Source organism: Scylla paramamosain, chromosome 7, assembly GCF_035594125.1.
Source record: "Scylla paramamosain isolate STU-SP2022 chromosome 7, ASM3559412v1, whole genome shotgun sequence".
NCBI classification, from domain to species: Eukaryota; Metazoa; Arthropoda; class Malacostraca; order Decapoda; family Portunidae; genus Scylla; species Scylla paramamosain.
In genome coordinates, this window is record NC_087157.1 from 14,314,010 (window position 1) to 14,332,500 (window position 18,491).

General features: G+C 41.3%; 1 protein-coding gene across 1 annotated transcript in view; it reads left to right on the forward strand.

Moving 5' to 3' along the window:
- Positions 1 to 2,055: 2,055 nt before the first annotated feature.
- Positions 2,056 to 18,491, forward strand: part of LOC135102119 (uncharacterized) — a 78,485-nt gene continuing 62,049 nt past the window's right edge. Inside the window, exon 1 of the mRNA XM_064006897.1 lies at positions 2,056 to 2,436. Coding sequence (XP_063862967.1) covers positions 2,362 to 2,436 — 75 coding nt within the window. The 5' untranslated portion in view covers positions 2,056 to 2,361. The remainder of the gene's footprint in view (positions 2,437 to 18,491) is intronic.

The window sequence follows — 18,491 nt, forward strand, 5'->3', positions numbered from 1 at the left end:
TCTTGCATTAGAGAGGTGGACACAATAGGGGTGAGAGAAAGAAGAAAGTCTTGTGCAGCGAGGCCGCAGGAGGATGATAGGCATGCAGTTAGCAAGATCAGAAGAGCAGTTAGCATGAAAATAGCGGTAGGAGACAGCTAGAGATGCAACATTGCGGCGATGAGAGAGAGGCTGAAGACAGTCAGTTAGAGGAAAGGAGTTGATGAGACGAAGAGCTTTTGATTCCACTCTGTCTAGAAGAGCAGTATGAGAGGAACCCCCCAGACATGTGAAGCATACTCCATACATGGACGGATAAGGACCTTGTACAGAGTTACCAGCTGGGGGGTGAGAAAAACTGGCGGAGACGTCTTATAACACCTAACTTCATAGAAGCTGTTTTAACTAGAGATGAGATGTGAAGTTTCCAGTTCAGATTATAAGTAAAAGACAGACCGAGGATGTTCAGTGTAGAAGAGGGAGACAGTTGAGTATCATTGAAGAAGAGGGGATAGTTGTCTGGAAGGTTTTGTTGAGTTGATAGATGGAGGAATTGAGTTTTTGAGGCATTGAACAATACCAAGTTTGCTCTGCCCCAATCAGAAATTTTAGAAGGATCAGAAGTCAGGCGTTCTGTGGCTTCCTTGCGTGAAATGTTTACTTCCTGAAGGGTTGGACGTCTATGAAAAGACGTGGAAGGATCAGAAGTCAAGCGTTCTGTGGCTTCCTTGCGTGAAATGTTTACTTCCTGAAGGGTTGGACGTCTATGAAAAAACGTGGAAAAGTGCAGGGTGGTATCATCAGCGTAGGAGTGGATAAGACAAGAAGTTTGGTTTAGAAGATCATCAATGAATAATAAGAAGAAAGTGGGTGACAGGACAGAACCCTGAGGAACACCACTGTTAATAGATTTACGAGAAGAACAGTGACCGTCTACCATAGCAGCAATAGAACGGTCAGAAAGGAAACTTGAGTGGTGTCATCTGGTTGAAATAAAGGAGGGAAAGAAGAAGCAAAGTTATTGGAGATATTTTTGGCTAGATGCCAGAAGTCACGAGGGGAGTTAGATCTTGAAAGGTTTTGACACTTTCTCTTAATGAAGGAGTTTTTGGCTAGTTGGAGAACAGACTTGGCGTGGTTCCGGGCAGAAATATAAAGTGTATGAGATTCTGGTGATGGAAGGCTTAAGTACCTTTTGTGGACCACCTCTCTATCATGTATAGCACGAGAAGAAGCTATGTTAAACCAAGGTTTGGAAGGTTTAGGTCGAGAAAAGGGTGAGGAATGTACGCCTCCATGCCTGACATTATCACCTCTCTTATACGCTCAGCACACAAAGACGGGTCTCTGACATGGAAGCAGTAGTCATTCCAAGGAAAATCAGCAAAATACCTCCTCAGGTTCCCCCAACTAGCAGAGACAAAAGGCCAGAGGCACCTTCGCTTAGGGGGATCCTGAGGAGGGAATGGAGCGATAGGATAAGATACAGAGATGAGATTGTGATCGGAGGAGCCCAACGGAGAAGAAAGGGTGACAGAAGGATTAGAGATCAGGAAAAGGTCAAGAATGTTGGGCAAATCTCCAAGACGGTCAGGAATACGAATAGGGTGTTGCTCCAATTACTCTAGGTCGTGGAGGATAGCAAAGCTGAAGGCCACCAGGATGGTCAGTGAAGGGAGAGGAAAACCAAAGCTGGTGGTGAACATTGAAGTCTCCAAGAATGGAGTTCTCTGCAAAAGGGAAGAGTGTCAGAATGTGCTCCACTTTGGAAGTTAAGTAGTCAAAGAATTTCTTATAGTCAGAGGAGTTAGGTGAGAGGTATACAGCACAGATAAATCTAGTTTGAGAGTGATTCTGTAGTCGTAGCCAGATGGTGGAAAACTCGGAAGATTCAAGAGCGTGGGCACGAGATGTTGCGCACATAAACGCAACATCCAGCTTTGGATCGAAAATGAGGATAGAGAAAGTAGGAGTGAACAGAAAAGGGGCTACTGTCAGTTGCCTCAGACACCTGAGTTTCAGTGAGGAAAAGAAGATGAGGTTTAGAAGAGGAGAGGTGGTGCTCTACAGATTGAAAATTAGATCTTAGACCGCGAATGTTGCAGAAGTTATTGAAGAAAAAGTTGAGGGGAGTGTCAAGACACTTAGGGTCGTCGACAGAAAGGCAGTCCGACCTGGGGACATTTATGGTCCCTTCCCCAGAAAGAGTTAACTAACATCTTTCCTGTTCCCACAGGCGAGGGTCTCAGCATCCTGGAGACGATCATCCCAGTGTACAAGATCAGAGGGGAGAACGCTGAGCTGTACTGCCACTATGATGTGGAGGGCGAGGTGCTGTACTCAGTCAAGTGGTACAAGGACGATGAGGAATTCTACCGCTACATGCCGGGCACCTCGTCCTCTCCCTCCACCACCTCACCGCAGTCCATCTTCCCCCGCCCCGGTATCTACGTGGACGTGAGTACCTGCTTGTCTTGTGATCCTTCTTGTTGCTTTGGTCTCATCCTCGCTTTTATCTTACTGCTTACGTGGTTCTTTTGTGTTGATAATGGAAGGATGTGTGTGTGTGTGTGTGTGTGTGTGTGTGTGTGTGTGTGTGTGTGTGTGTGTGTGTGTGTGTGTGTGTGTGTGTGTGTGTGTGTGTGTGTGTGTGTGTGTGTGTGTGTGTGTGTGTGTGTGTGTGTGTGATAGATTGATAGATAGATAGATAGATAGATAGATAGATAGATAGATAGATAGAGAGAGAGAGAGAGAGAGAGAGAGAGAGAGAGAGAGAGAGAGAGAGAGAGAGAGAGAGAGAGAGAGAGGTAGGGAGGTGCTGGATGGGTGGAGGAGATGGATGGAGCAGAGAGAGAGAGAGAGAGAGAGAGAGAGAGAGAGAGAGAGAGAGAGAGAGAGAGAGAGAGAGAGAGAGAGAGGGGGGGCGGGGGAAGGGAGGAGAAACGAATAAAAAACAAAGACCTCACGCTTAATCCCATGTAATTTTTTGAGTGTGTGTGTGTGTGTGTGTGTGTGTGTGTGTGTGTGTGTGTGTGTGTGTGTGTGTGTGTGTGTGTGTGTGTGTGTGTGTGTGTGTGTGTGTGTGTGTGTGTGTGTGTGCGATGGGTAGAGACAGGGAAACCGAGAGCCGCACAGAGGACGGGGATTTAAGAGCGTAAAACTAAACAAAACCAAAAGATAAAAAAAGTTATGAAAAGCTAAATGTGGAAAGACTGGGAGAGTGTACGGGGGCGTGGCTGGGAGTGTGACAGGTGTGTGTATGTATGTGTGTGTGTGTGCTCTTGTTTTACCTGTATCCTTGTATATACCTGGGTGTAATAATGTACAGGGTTTGAGGTAAGCTGGTGTTGTCCTGTCTCTGTATATATACGCTACTTATACAGCATTGTTTCACCCTCATGCGGGTAGCTTTTTTGCACCCTTCACCACCACCACCACCACCACCACCACCACTACAACTATCATCACCACCGCCACCTTCTCCTCCTCCTCCTCTAGACCTTTGTGAATGCCACGCGTCTGCTTGCTAGTTTGAAATTCCTTCTATCATTTATACATTTTCTTTTCCTTCACTTGAAATTACTATCGTCATTCTCTTATGCCTCAGTAAAACATCATCGACATTCACGCGTTTCCTTGAAAATCATTGCTACATCTCGTCTACATCTCGCTATCTCTCATTCTTTCTCTTTGCTACGACACAGACAAGCAAATTTTATAATCAAACTATCTATCTTTGTAATGTCCTTTGTTTATTCCCAGTACCATCTTCGCCATCTCTCTGCCACTGTCTCCTCACTCCCCTGTTCTTCTATTCATTTTAATGAGGCTACTGTACTGCAGCTGCATCTTTTGTAGCTGCACACGCTAGCTTATTCTTGTCCCCTTTTATGAAGGTGGTGGTGGTGGTGGTAGAGACGGTGATGGAAATCAGATTTTTTATTTTTACTGCCATATATAGTACTAGCAGTAGAAGTAGTAGTAGGAGTAGGAGGAGGAGGAAGAGGAGTGGTAGTAGTAGTGGTAGCAGCAGTAGTAGTGGTAGTACTAGTAGCAGTAATAGTGGTAGTAGTAGTAGCAGCAGCAACAACAACAGCAGTAATAGCAACAGCAGCAGCATAAGTCAATGAATCAGTCTATGTGCTTCTATGACATACACACACACACACACACACACACACACACACATACACACACACACATCGATCACAACACTTCTCCCCATCCCACTCCCCGTCACCATCACCGTCACCGTCACCCAGGCGTTACCAATCAGCTGGTTCTCGGTTCCATTAATCTTGGAAAATAACTTGAGACGATTAATAATTTAATATTCCTCTTCGCGAGGCCACCTGCATCCCTGCCTTCCTCTCTCTCTCTCTCCTCTCTTCCTCTGACTCTCACACCTCCCTCCTTGCCTTTACTCTTTTCCTTCCCTCTCCCTCCTTCTCTTACTTCTCTTCCATTCACTCTCAATTCCTGGAGTGTATTTCTTCATATCCTTTTCTTGTGTACAATGCTATTTCTTTTCATGAGATATCACACACACACACACACACACTCTCTCTCTCTCTCTCTCTCTCTCTCTCTCTCTCTCTCTCTCTCTCTCTCTCTCTCTCTCATCCTTTTATTCACCACAATGGAAGCTACAAAAGGGAAAAGGTTAATAGATTAGTTTGAAGGTTGAACTATACATCTTGTTCAATTAATTACTTCTGTCTGAATTGCTGAGCTCTCTCTCTCTCTCTCTCTCTCTCTCTCTCTCTCTCTCTCTCTCTCTCTCTCTCTCTCTCTCTCTCTCTCTCCTCTTTTTCTACCTCTTGTGTCCCTTTAGCAATTAAACTGAGACATTGTTTTCGTGTCTACTTCCATCATAGTTTGTTTGAGGTTCTGTCCACTCCTCCTGCTCCTCCTCCCTGTAGATGACACTAATATATGTACGTTCTCACCGCCTCATAGAGTTACATTTCTGTGATAAAGTGTTCGTTCTTGTGTTTGTTTCTTTTTTCTCATCTTGTGTTTAGCGACGCGAGAAAAGAAGGAATTGCCTATGTGTGTGTGTGTGTGTGTGTGTGTGTGTGTGTGTGTGTGTGTTTGTTTGGCGTCACACGAGATGCGTTTATGTACTTTTTTGTTTATTGGTTCTTTGTTGTATTCAGCTTAGTTTTGATCTTTGTTTAGTTTGAGTTATTTTTTTGTGTGTTATTTTAGTGTTTGTGTGTGTGTGTGTTTGTTTGTGTTTCGTAGAGTATATGAGTGAGTTGTGGTGAGTTAAACATTCTCTCTCTCTCTCTCTCTCTCTCTCTCTCTCTCTCTCTCTCTCTCTCTCTCTCTCTCTCTCTCTCTCTCTCTCTCTCTCTCTCTCCCCCATTTCTCCCCTCGTCACCTGAGAACAATCGGGCAATTCATCAGCAGCTGACCCTCCCTTTCCTCCTCCTCCTCCTCCTCCTCCTCCTCCTCCTCCTCCTCCCCCTCCTCCTCCTTCTCCTCCTTCTCCTCCTCCTTCTGCTGCTTTTCCTTCTCTCCTTTTTTTCTTGCATTTGTTTTTGGTCGTTTTGTTTTTGTTCTTGTTCTTGTCTTTTATTTTTTCTTTTGTTATTTTCTTGTTCTTGTTCTTCCTGTTCCTGCTTTCTTTCTTCTTCCTCTTCTTCCTCCTTCCTCGCTCTTTTCTCCTTCCTTTTCATCCTCCTCCTCCTCCTCCTCCTCCTCCTCCTTCTTCTCTCCTATCTTTTTTATCTTTCCTTGTACTGTCCTCCTCCTCCTCATTTATCATTTTTTCTAATTCCTTGTCCTTTTTTCCTTCTTCCTTCTCTTCGTCATTCTCCTCCTCCTCCTCCTCCTCCTCCTCCTCATCCTCCTCCGCCTCCTCCTCCTCCTCCTCCTCCTCCTCCTCCTCCTCCTCCTCCTCCTCCTCCTCCTCCTCTTCCTCTTCCTCCTCAATTTCTTCTCTTCCAACAATAATTTCCATGTTTTATCGCCTTCCTTTTTTCGTGTTTTCTTTTTGTAGTTTTTGTCAAAGTATTGATTTTCCTTTTTTTCAGTTTCTTCTTCCTCCTATTCTTTTTTTTTGTCGTCTCTGTTATCCTTTCTTCGTCTGTCTTCATTTTCTTGTATTTTTTTTCTTTTCCCTTATTTCCTGTTCCTTCTTTTACTTGATTTTCTTTTATGCAATTCTTTGTTTTCCTTCCTTTTACTTTTTTTCTTTCTCTTTCTCCCACCCTCCCTCCTTTCCTCTATCCCTCCCTCTTCTCCTCCCTCTTCTCCCTCCTCTCCCTCCTTCTCTTCTTAGTACCTACTCACTGTCACCTTCTCGTCCCTCACTTGCCTCTCCCTCCCTCTCCCTCTCCCTCTCCCTCTCTTTTCCTCTTTCTCTCCTTCCTTCTTTCTCCTTTCTTTTTTCATTGTTCCCTGTTTTTACCTGTTATGTTTTTTTTTTTTTGTATTTCTTCGACTTTTCTTTCTCCTCTTGTTTTAAATTTGGTCTCTCTCTCTCTCTCTCTCTCTCTCTCTCTCTCTCTCTCTCTCTCTCTCTCTCTCTCTCTCTCTCTCTCTCTCTCTCTCACACACACACACACACACACACACACACACACACACACACACACACACACACACACACACACACATACAGACACAGACACACACTTTCTTTACTTTTTTCCTCCTCCTCTCCTTTTCCTGCCTCACGTCCACACCCTCTTCCTCACCTCCTCCTCCTCCTCCTCCTCCTCCTCCTCCTCCTCTTCTCCTTCCTTCACCCTGACTACGCACCTCTAACACCTTCCCTCCCCCTACCCAGAGTCTACCATCACCCCTCCCTCCTCCCTTTCCTTCCCTTTCCCTCTCCTCCCTTCCCCTCCCTCTCCTAACCTCCCTGACCCCAAGGACCACTGGCCACTTCATCACTGGCCCTCCCGCATCTCCCCCTGACAAAGTGGGGCAGTTTCTCTCCCCGCCTCCTGAATGGTTCTCCAGCATTAGCCGCCTCTCTCTCTCTCTCTCTCTCTCTCTCTCTCTCTCTCTCTCTCTCTCTCTCTCTCTCTCTCTCTCTCTCTCTCTCTCTCTCTCTCTCTCTCTCTCTCTCTCTCTTTCTCTCTCTCTGGTAATTTTATTTTGCTTGATTTGTTGCTAATTTGGTGGTTGTCTTTAGATTCTCTCTCTCTCTCTCTCTCTCTCTCTCTCTCTCTCTCTCTCTCTCTCTCTCTCTCTCTCTCTCTCTCTCCCATCGGCATAACTCTTCCCCTCACTACTAAGCCTTCACCTCTCCTTCACCCTCACCGTCTCAGAGGAGCCCTTCCTTGCGCCCTCCTACCTGTGACCACCACCTCCCCGTGTCCACACACCTCCCGCCCTCTTCACCTTCCTGTCCTCGCCTCACCTCCGGCACACCACTAATGTTCCTGTTATGATTAGCTGCCTGTATTTACTTGTCGTTTGTAGTTGTGTCTCCTCCTCCTCCTCCCCTTCCTCCTCCTCCTCCTCCTTCTCCTCCAAAATCCTCCTCCACAAAATACTACTACTACTACTACTACTACTACTACTACTACTACTACTACTACTACTACTACTACTACTACAACAACAACTACTACTACTACCACTACTACTACTACTATTACTACTACTACTACTACTACTACTACTACTACCACAACCACTACCACCACCATTACCACTGTTCTTTTCACTTCCATCTATATCTACCTGTATACTTTTACCTGAGCCTGACTGCATGTCTTCCTACCTCTGTGCATCATCTTGTTTACACTCAATAGCTGCTCCTACGAGTACCTGTGCAATAGGTGTCCGTTTTCTTTGCCTCACACAAATGGGACTGCTGTGGTTGAAATATATGTAATACAAAGCCGCTTGGAAAATGTCGCTCTTAAAAAAAATGAATATATGATATTTCCGGGAGTATTTCGAAGGTTTTGAGACTCGTGTGTGTGTGTGTGTGTGTGTGTGTGTGTGTGTGTGTGTGTGTGTGTGTGTGTGTGTGTGTGTGTGTGTGTGTGTTTGTGTGTTTGGGTGTGTGTTATTGTTTTCGCATCCAGTTCCTATCAGTGTTTGTCCATACGTTTTTGTGTTTCAAACTTTGCATCTGTTCTCTATATTCTTATACTGATCCTTTTTTTTTTGTGCCTGTTATATTATTTTAACACCATTATTCTAGATTATTATCATCATCACTACCTTATGTTCACCTGCTCCTTCATTCGCTTTAATGTACCAACCATTACATTTACTTTTATTTAGTTTTGTAATATTTTTTTGATACTGATCCAATTATTTCATCACCGTCACCACCACCATCATCACCATCATCACAATTACCGACCTGAAACATTCTACTTCTGGACAAAAGCTTCCCTTCAAACACCGTCCACTCATCTCAATCAACTTCCCGGTTATTCCACACCACCTCAGCAGAATAACCTACAATTCTGCCCAATATTAGCAAAACCTGATGATGAAATATTTGCAAGAGCAGCATCTTTTTGGTCAGCAAATTTTGGTATTCGTGTGACATTTACTGCCTCTGGTGTCCCTGTCTTTGGCTGGGCGCTGTCTGCCTCACAAACAATTGATTGACGGAGGTGCCAGCAGGTCACACTCAAGTCTGACCACCGGCCTCCCACATTGTTTTCTTCGGGGTGCGTCTCTCATGTGCTAGTGGTGTCCTCTTGGGCGTGTGGATGGTTTGGTTTCTCTGTTGTATTGTTTCTGTGGTGGTTTTCTGTTCTTCGTGGCAGTCTTGTAGTGACGAGTGCTAAGGGAGTTCCCATTTGCACTATCTTTTTTGCTTTCCTTTCCCGTTTTTATCTCATCTCTTCATTTTGTCTTCCCGTGTAATCATCATCGTTGTCATCTTATTCGTTATTGTCTTCGTAATGATGGTAACAGTAATAGTCGTAATCGTGATAGTCGTAATACACGAAGCATTGTGCCACACTAACACGCGCAATTATTGTAATAGTAGTAGTAGTAGTAGTAGTAGTAGTAGTAGTAGTAGTAGTAGTAGTAGCACCAGTAGCATCGTTATTATTATTATTATTATTACTATTATTATTATTATTATTAGTAGTAGTAGTAGTAGTAGTTGTAGTACTAGTAGTAGTAGTAGTAGTAGTTGCACCAGTAGCATCGATAGTAGTAGTAGTAGTAGTAGTAGTAGTAGTAGTAGTAGTAGTACCTAGTAGTAGTAGTAGTAGTAGTAGTAGTAGTAGTAGTAGTAGTAGTAGCAGTCGTAGTAACAGCAGCAGCAGTAGTAGTAGCAGTAGTAGTAGTAGTAGTAGTAGTAGTAGTAGTAGTAGCAGTCGTAGTAACAGCAGCAGCAGTTGTAGTAGTAGTAGTAGTAGTAGTAGTAATAGTAGTAGTAGTAGTAATAGTAGTAATAGTAGTAGTAGCAGTAGAAACAAAAGCAGCAGTAGCATTAAACTTAATAGTATAAACCATCTGCAGCATGAAGACTACTTGAGAGCACGAACCAAAAAAATAATGCGACTAACAAAATAGAAAAAAAAAAGAAAGGTAAAAGAAAAAAAAATCACCGCAATTAAAATAATCATCTCGGTGGCTTTCGTTGTGGGTGCTTTACTATTAATGTGTGTGTGCGGTATTGTCCTCCCCTTCCTCCCCTTACCGAGGTCACCAGAGGCCGGGCGGGTAGTAGCAAATGGTGTATGAGGAGGTGGGTCTTTCATGAGGCGGCGTGGCGAGCTGAAGTCACTGGCGAAAGAGAGAGAGAGAGGTGAAACACAAAGGAACACTAAGGAAGAACACACAATAGCAAGAGGAGAAGGAGGAGGAGGAGGAGGAGGAGGAAAGAAGAAGAAAAGAAGAATAAGAATAAGAATAAGAATAAGAATAAGAATAATAATAATAATAATAATAACAACAACAACAACAACAACAACAACAACAACAACAACAACAACAACAACAACAACAACAACAACAACAACAACAATAACAACAACAATTACAAGAGGAATAAGAAGAGCAAGAAGAACAAGGGAAAGAACAAGAAGGAAGTACTAAAGAGGATACCAAAGGAACTACGACTACTACTTCTGCTACTACTACTTCTACCACTACCACTACCACTACCACCGCCACCAACACCACCACTATCACCACTGTTATTACGTACTACTACCACTACCACTACTACTACTACTACTACTACTACTACTACTACTACTACTACTACTACTACTACTACTACTGCTACTACTACTACTACGAATGTCAAAATGTATCAATAAACTTAAAGTAAGCAAGTCACCCTGGCCTAACACGATCCCGCATCTTAAAAGGAGCGAAATCCGAATTAGTTAAACCACTGACTTTATTGCTCAATAAATCCCTGCAGTTCGGTACAATGCCTAATGAGTGGAAGCTCGCTAAAGTAAGTCCGATTGAAAAAAAAAGGCAGTAAATCTTTGCCAAGCAATTACCGGCCAATTAGCTTAACCTCAATCGTATGCAAAATGCTAGAAATACTTATAAGAGACAAACTTGTTAATCACTTAGAGAGAAACAAACTACTTAAGAATACTTAATACGGCTTCCGAAACAAACGCCCTTGTTTGGCGAACCTTTTAGACTTCTGTGATATTCTGAACGAAAGTAAAGCGGTAGGTATAATATATCTAATCTAAACGTTAACTGATTAAATTAATATCACACGGTATCCAAGGCGACATGTTGAGATGGGTAGAAAATTGGTTAATGAGCCGTAAACAAAGAGTAGTAATAAATGGAAGAGCATCCAAGTAGACTAACGTAACCATCGGCGTACCACAGGGATCAGTCTTAGGAACTGTTCTCTTCCTTGTTTATTTAAACGGCATAGATGAGGGTGCTACCGGTATAAGATTGAAGTCTGCTGATGACACCAAAATAGCAAATTCCATAGTCTTTGACGAACAAGTAATAAAAATACAAAATAATCTAGAGAAGTTGTCAGTGTGTGGGCAAACCTGGCAAATGATTTTTAATGCAGATAAGTGTAAAGTGGTTCACATCGAGTATAGAAACGAGAAAGCAAAACATAATTTAAATGGTACCCAACTTAAAAGTGTAGACAAAGAAGATTATTTAGGAGTAACAATAACGAGTAGCCTAAAACGTAGTCAACTATGTTCAAAAGTCGTGAAGAAGGCAAACAAAATAATTTGCTTAATCGGCAGATCTTTATTAATATATATATATATATATATATATATATATATATATATATATATATATATATATATATATATATATATATATATATATATATATATATATATATATATATATATATATATATATATATATATATATATATATATATATATATATATATATATATATATATATATATATATATATATATATATATATATATATATATATAAAGATACGATCCTAAAGACACAATCAATCTTTAGCTCGTCTCCTTTTGGAATATTGCGTTCAAGTATGTTGCTCCTACTACCAGAAAGACATAGATAAATTAGAACGAGTTCAGCGTAGAGTAACAAAAATTATACCAAGCCTAAGAGACACATCATAGGAAGAGCGTCTTAAAAAAAAATAAATAATCTATTCCCATTTACACAAAGAAGACTCAGAGGCGTCTTAATACAGGTGTTTAAAATCATGAAAGGCATTAATAACATGGACTGCAGTAAATATTTCATGATAGATTTTTGAAATTACACGAGAGGAAACGGTTGCAAAGTTTTTGGGAAATCTTTCAACTCTCATGAATAATAATAATAAAAAAATAAAACAAAATAAAAAAAAATTACACCGTGTAGTTAATCTATGGAACGGGCTTCCTCGAGGCATGAGAGCCTGCAACACCGTATATACTTTTAAACGCCGTTTCAACAAATATTTTGCCTCCAAACCGCGGCTTACTGCGTTTGTTTGTTAAATATTAACTTCCTTGCCTCCAGGAAATGGGGGTACTTCATTTCATTTGTTTTCATTCTTTCCTATAAAATTTCTTTAAGGTTTTTCCCGCAAGGTATTTATTCCTGGCCTGTTTCCTGTTCCGGAGAGAGTGTAGGGTGAGGAGGGAGAGCCTTCTACTTCTCTGTCCTTTCCTTCTACTATCACCTTAGTAGTCCTAGTTTATGTCACCTCGCTCGTGAGGACCGTAAGGTCTGTTGTGGCCTTAGTATCTATGTAACTCTATGTAACTCCGAATGTGAATTATAAACTAGAGTCAATTGAACTTAAAGGTTGAGAGAGAGAGAGAGAGAGAGAGAGAGAGAGAGAGAGAGAGAGAGAGAGAGAGAGAGAGAGAGAGAGAGAGAGAGAGAGAGAGAGAGAGAGAGAGAGAGAGAGAGAGAGAGAGAGAGAGAGAGAGAGAGAGAGAGAGAGAGAGAGAGAGAGAGAGAGAGAGAGAGAGCGGATGGAAGACACTCACTTCATCATTTCTCACCTTAATTTGTTTCTTGTCACCTCCCACCGCATCTGTGAATGTTGGGCGGTGTTCTCTCTCTCTCTCTCTCTCTCTCTCTCTCTCTCTCTCTCTCTCTCTCTCTCTTTCTCTCACCTGGAAAAACACGAAGAGGCAACTGATATGTTTACGGAGAGGGAAATGTTAGATAATTAAGAATCCTAATTGCAAGTGAAGACAACAGGAGAGAGAGAGAGAGAGAGAGAGAGAGAGAGAGAGAGAGAGAGAGAGAGAGAGAGAGAGAGAGAGAGAGAGAGAGAGAGAGAGAGAGAGAGAGAGAGAGAGAGAGAGAGAGAGAGAGAGAGAGAGAGAGAGAGAGAGAGAGAGAGAGAGAGAGAGAGAGAACAGGGAAAGGAAATGAGGGGCTGATGAAGGGACGAGGATCTGATAAATGTGATTGGTCTAGTGAAAGGAAAGTAAAAAAAAATGGTTAAGAAAAGAAAAGGAAGGTGAGAGAAGGAGACTGAAAGAGGAATGTGTGGGTGGAATGGTGAGAGAGAGAGAGAGAGAGAGAGAGAGAGAGAGAGAGAGAGAGAGAGAGAGAGAGAGAGAGAGAGAGAGAGGGTGGGGGTTCCCGGGGAAGAGAATAAAGAGGGACAAGGTACAAGAAAACAAATCGTTAGTATTCTGCAGGGCGCCACACCTGTACTCCCAGCCTTCCGGTGTGTTTTGTTTGGCGCCGTGCTGATAATTAGCTCAGGAGTCAGGTGTCTTGGGGATGTTTTTTAATGGCACACGGCAGCAGTGACATGACGAGTATCCAGTAGTGGGGCGTGAGGGAGAACTACATCAATAGATCAGGAACTGCAACAGCAACAACAAACACTACTACATCTACTACTACAACTATTTCTACTACTACTGTTAGTACTACTGCATCTGTTACTACTACTACTACTGCTACTACTACTACTACTACTACTACTACTACTACTACTACTACTACTACTACTACTACTACTACTACTACTGCTGCTGCTGCTGCTGCTGCTGCTGCTGCTGCTGCTGCTTCTGCTATTATTACCTCTTACTCCTAATACTTTTATTGGTAATAATGATAATATTAATAATAATAAGAAAAAAGAACATAAGAAAATAAGGGAATATGCAAGAAACAATCAAGTCTATACGTGGCAGCCCCTGTATAAAACATGCCTATATACTACCACCACTACTACTGCTGATACTACTACTACTACTACTACTAGTACTACTACTAATACTAATGCTACTAGTACTACTACTACTACTACTACTGCTAAGTCTTGTATTATAAAGGAGTGTTGTTTAATGGAACAGTTCTTAGAGTGTGTATGTGTGGAAGTGAGTAGAGGTAAGAACACCAATTTGTTTGCATCTGTTTATAGGCCACCAAAGGGAATTTGCAGGATTTTTTCAATGCATTAAAGAAAATTTTTGATATTGCAGCGACAAAAAGATACAGTGAAACTTATTTTCTCGGAGACTGGAATTTAGATCTACTAAAAACAAATGAACCTGGAGTGCGAGAATTTATGAATTTGATGTATTCACATGGTTGTTTTCCATTGACAACAAAACCTACAAGAGTAACTGATAATTGCACTTCACTAATAGACCATATTTGGACCTCTCATTTTGGAAACAACATAAATAATTACATAATTTATACTGATGTATCAGATCATTTTGCAGTTTATTCACAGTTTAAGAATATATTAAAAAATGCTGATGTATTCGTAGAAAAAAGAATTTTTTTCAGACAGGAATATAAGTTTATTTACTGAACAAGTAGCAAATGAAAACTGGTTCGAAATATCAAATACAAATGATGCAAACGATGCATTTGAGAAATTTTATGCGTTATATAGACATAAATTTTATTCTTGTTTTCCAGTAAAGAATGTTAAAGTCGTTGATAAACACAGCAGAAATCCTTACATTACTACTGCATTAAGAAATAGCATAAAGGAGAAACACAGACTCGAAAGACTTGCATCAAAATGGCCAATGACATATGGGCCAAGATATAAAAGCTATAGAAACCAGCTAGTAACCTTGCTGCGTGTTGCAAAAAACAAATACTATCAGGATAAACTTAAGAACCAACAAGGAAACAGTAAATCGATATGGAACACATTAAATAGTCTATTGGGAAGAAATAACAATAAAAGTACAATTGAAATTAAATTGAAAAATAATAATGACTACACTGCTAATGTTTTTAATGATCACTTTCTGAAAAAGACAGAATCCTCACAACAACAAACAGCTACACCACAAAATTCCCACCGTCAGTTTCTCAACAATCCTGCAAACATTTCACTTTACTTGTGCCCTGTTACTAGAGAAGAAATAAATATGTATTTAAGCAATCTAAAAACAAACACTGCTCCAGGATATGATGAAATTCCACCTAGACTGCTAAAGATTACAGCACAGTACATTGATATACTCGTACCTCTGACCCACATTATTAATCTCTGTTTTCAGCAAGGTTGTTTTCCCGACAAACTTAAAATAGCTAAAGTGATTCCAATATTTAAGTCGGGTGATGTTGACGATGAAAATAATTATAGACCAATATCTATATTACCATCTATTAGCAAGATATTTGAAAAAGCTATTGTTCAAAGATTAAGGAGGTTCCTGGAAGATTTTGATCTAATATCAAATAATCAGTTCGGTTTTCGTAATAACATGTCAACTGAAAAAGCCATAATGCAATTTACAAGTAAAATTTACAGTAATTTGGAAAGGAAACGTTATGTAGCAGGCATATTCTTAGACCTTTTCGAAAGCCTTTGATACACTGAATCATGCAATTTTACTTGATAAGCTCTACAATAGTGGAGTAAGAGGAACACCATTAAAATTATTAGAAAGTTATCTAACTAATAGGAAACAATCAGTATACTGTAATAAAAAATCATCACAACTAAAAGTTATTCACACAGGAGTTCCTCAAGGGTCAATACTGGGCCCATTGCTCTTTTTGACATATATAAATGATATCTCTAATGCCTCTGAAAAATTTAATTATGTATTATTTGCTGATGATACAAATCTTCTTTTACATGATGATAACTTAAATAATTTGCATACTGCCTTGAATACTGAATTAGAGAAAATTAGTAAATGGGTATCTGCTAACAAATTAAAGGTAAATGTTACAAAAACAAATTATATATTATTTCAAAATCGATCTGTGGAACATAGAATGAGGACAGTTTATATGGAAGGATGTGAATTGAAAAGGGTTTCATGTACAAAATTTTTAGGGGTTTTAATTGATGAGAATTTAAACTGGAAAAACCATATACAATCACTCTGTTTGAAATTGTCAAAAATTTGTGGGGTATTGTACAAAATTCGTCGTAACCTAACAATTGATGCCTTGAAAAATCTATATTACTCACTATGTTATCCTCATTTTATATATTGTTTATCATTATGGGGTTGTACATGGCCTTCAGTTGTAAAAGAAATTATTGTAATGCAGAAAAAGATTTTAAGAACCATTACATTCAAAAGAAAACATGATTCCACACAGTTTTTGTTCACTGAATTGAAATTACTGAAATTTGATTACCTATTGCAATACTTTTGTCTTTTATCTGTTTATAATGACTTAAATGAAATTAGGAGTACCAGGAAATTGTTTAGATATATTCATCATAGCCAAGGAACTAGAGGAAATAATATCAACGGTTTGTCCACAACATAGAACAACATTGTATAAATTTTCAATACATTGCTTTGGTCCTACGTGTTGGAACGCTTTACCTGATGATTTGAAGACTATAACTAATTTCAATATATTCAAAAGTAAACTTAAAAAACATTTTCATAAATTGCAAAGTCTATCAATTAATGCACAATAATGTCAAATGCAGTTCTTTTTTTTATGGAAAGGTGTGATTATTAATGTCATGATTGTCTGTAGGATGTAAGTTTTTGTCTTAAATTGTTTGTAATATAATTATTAATCTTAATTTAATGTGGTTGCCGTCATGGAAACATGTATTACTGTAATTAATCTATGTCATGTCTGCTTAAGAGCTTAGCTCAGCAGACTAATGCCTCAACAATACCTGTACATAACTGTTCATTGTATATACTGGTGATATGGCAATAAACTAAACTAAACTAAACTGCTGATACTACTACTACTACTACTACTACTACTACTACTACTACTATTACTTTTTTTTTTTTTTTTTTTAAACTACTACATTAATAATAATACCTCCACCCCATGTTTATTGATGTGTCAATTAGGGGCTCCATTACTTGGAGGTCATTAGCCCCAGCTCTCGCTAATGACTGTGGCATCCAACCATATCTAATACTCTATAATATAAACATTAGTTGTTAACTATAAATTCACTCTACCTCTACTCTATCTACTCTTATGCCACTCTCCACCACTGTAGCCTCGCAGTCGAGGCCTCCTAAGTCTGCAGGTATGGAAGTGGAATGCCTTGTCCCCCTGAGACACAGGAGGGCAGATCTGAGGAGGGAGAATGAGAGACGGTACCTCATCCATGCGACGACATGGCTCCTTGGCTGGTGCTTCTTTTCTGCCATTAGGTCGGCTAGTCTTGAGTAGAAGCACTGAGCCTTGGGGCCCATCCCGCCAGATGTGGTGAAGACCAGAGGTGTGAAGCTGCCCTGGTCAACGTGTTGGATTCTCTCCCCATACGCTCGGATCTTCTCCTGCTCATTCTTGCGGTGGGCGGCCTCCAGGGAGAGTTCGTGGTGACAGGCGGCCATCGGGTCAAAGATCCGTATGTCCATGAATGCTTTCTGTCCCCTTGTCCAGAACCCTCGTGCACTGACGTCGACTCGAGCCTCGTTGGTGGTGTTGGCTGTTCTGTAGCGCAGGTGCTCGCCGTCTAGCGGCAGGAGGGTCGGTTCAGTGGAGACATCGTGGCACACCTCCCTGAGCATGCTGGCGGTCAGATCTCTCACCTCATCGTGCCTGATACATACGAATCCCCCTTTTTGCACGTCATGGTGTGGTTGACGTCATTGGGGGAGCCACACACACACAAGTACTGGGGAGTCCTTCCATCGGCCAGCCGTACCTCAGAGCAATGGCGTCGACAAATTCTTGTTTGTTGAGGCTGAAGCCCTTCGCTCTGATGGGCAGTGACGTTAGCCAGTTAGAGGCTCCCGTTTCCTGTGCAGTGAGGATTTTTCTCACTGTGGTTGCAGGCAGGATGTTTATCAGGTCTTCGAGACAGTTTCGTTGATGTTGTTGCCTATCTCTAGATATAATTCGTCCTTGCTCAGTGACTGCACTTTGGGCTATTTCACCATGTGCGTCCTGAGCAATGATCTTCTCTGTGAGGGACCTGGTGAGCTTGAGGGAGTTGAGGTTCTCCACAGTCGCCAACTTCTCAGGGGAGGTGATTCCCATCCCGCCCAGTCTTGGTGGAAGTTTGAGCAGCGCCCTTTCCCCATCTCCGATGGTGTGGGATCTCAGTAACGCTGGGAGGAAGGTGTTCCTTATCGAGACCTCCAGTGGTGCAAGGAGAGGGCTGATGCCTGGGATGGTGCGCATGGCGAATCTCCATCGATGCTGCAAGCCGTGGGTGTAGGCGGAGTAGGCTGCATGAGGCTCAGTCCTGGCCATGTCAGACAGGACTTCCACCTCATGTATCCACTCCTTCACCTTTTCTCCTACGTATGTACTCCTTCTTGAACTCCTCTGTTCCGATGACAGCACCCAGATGCCGTTGTCCATCCTTTGTTATTATAACTCCATTGCCACTGAAGCTATCCACTGCACTGTCATAGTGTTCAGGCTTTACAATAAGGACGGACTTAGCGGCATTGGGTGTGTACCCTATGATGGGACCATTGTCGTTCACTAAGCCCCACCATTTTTTCAAGTCTGTTATTTTGCCGGCCCCTGACAGGTCATCCGCGTACGCCACTTGCTTCACCTACTACTACTACTACTACTACTACTACTACTACTACTACTACTACTACTACTAATGCTACTTTTTTTTTTTTTTTCAACTACTACTACCTCCACCCCATGTTTATTGATGTGTCAATT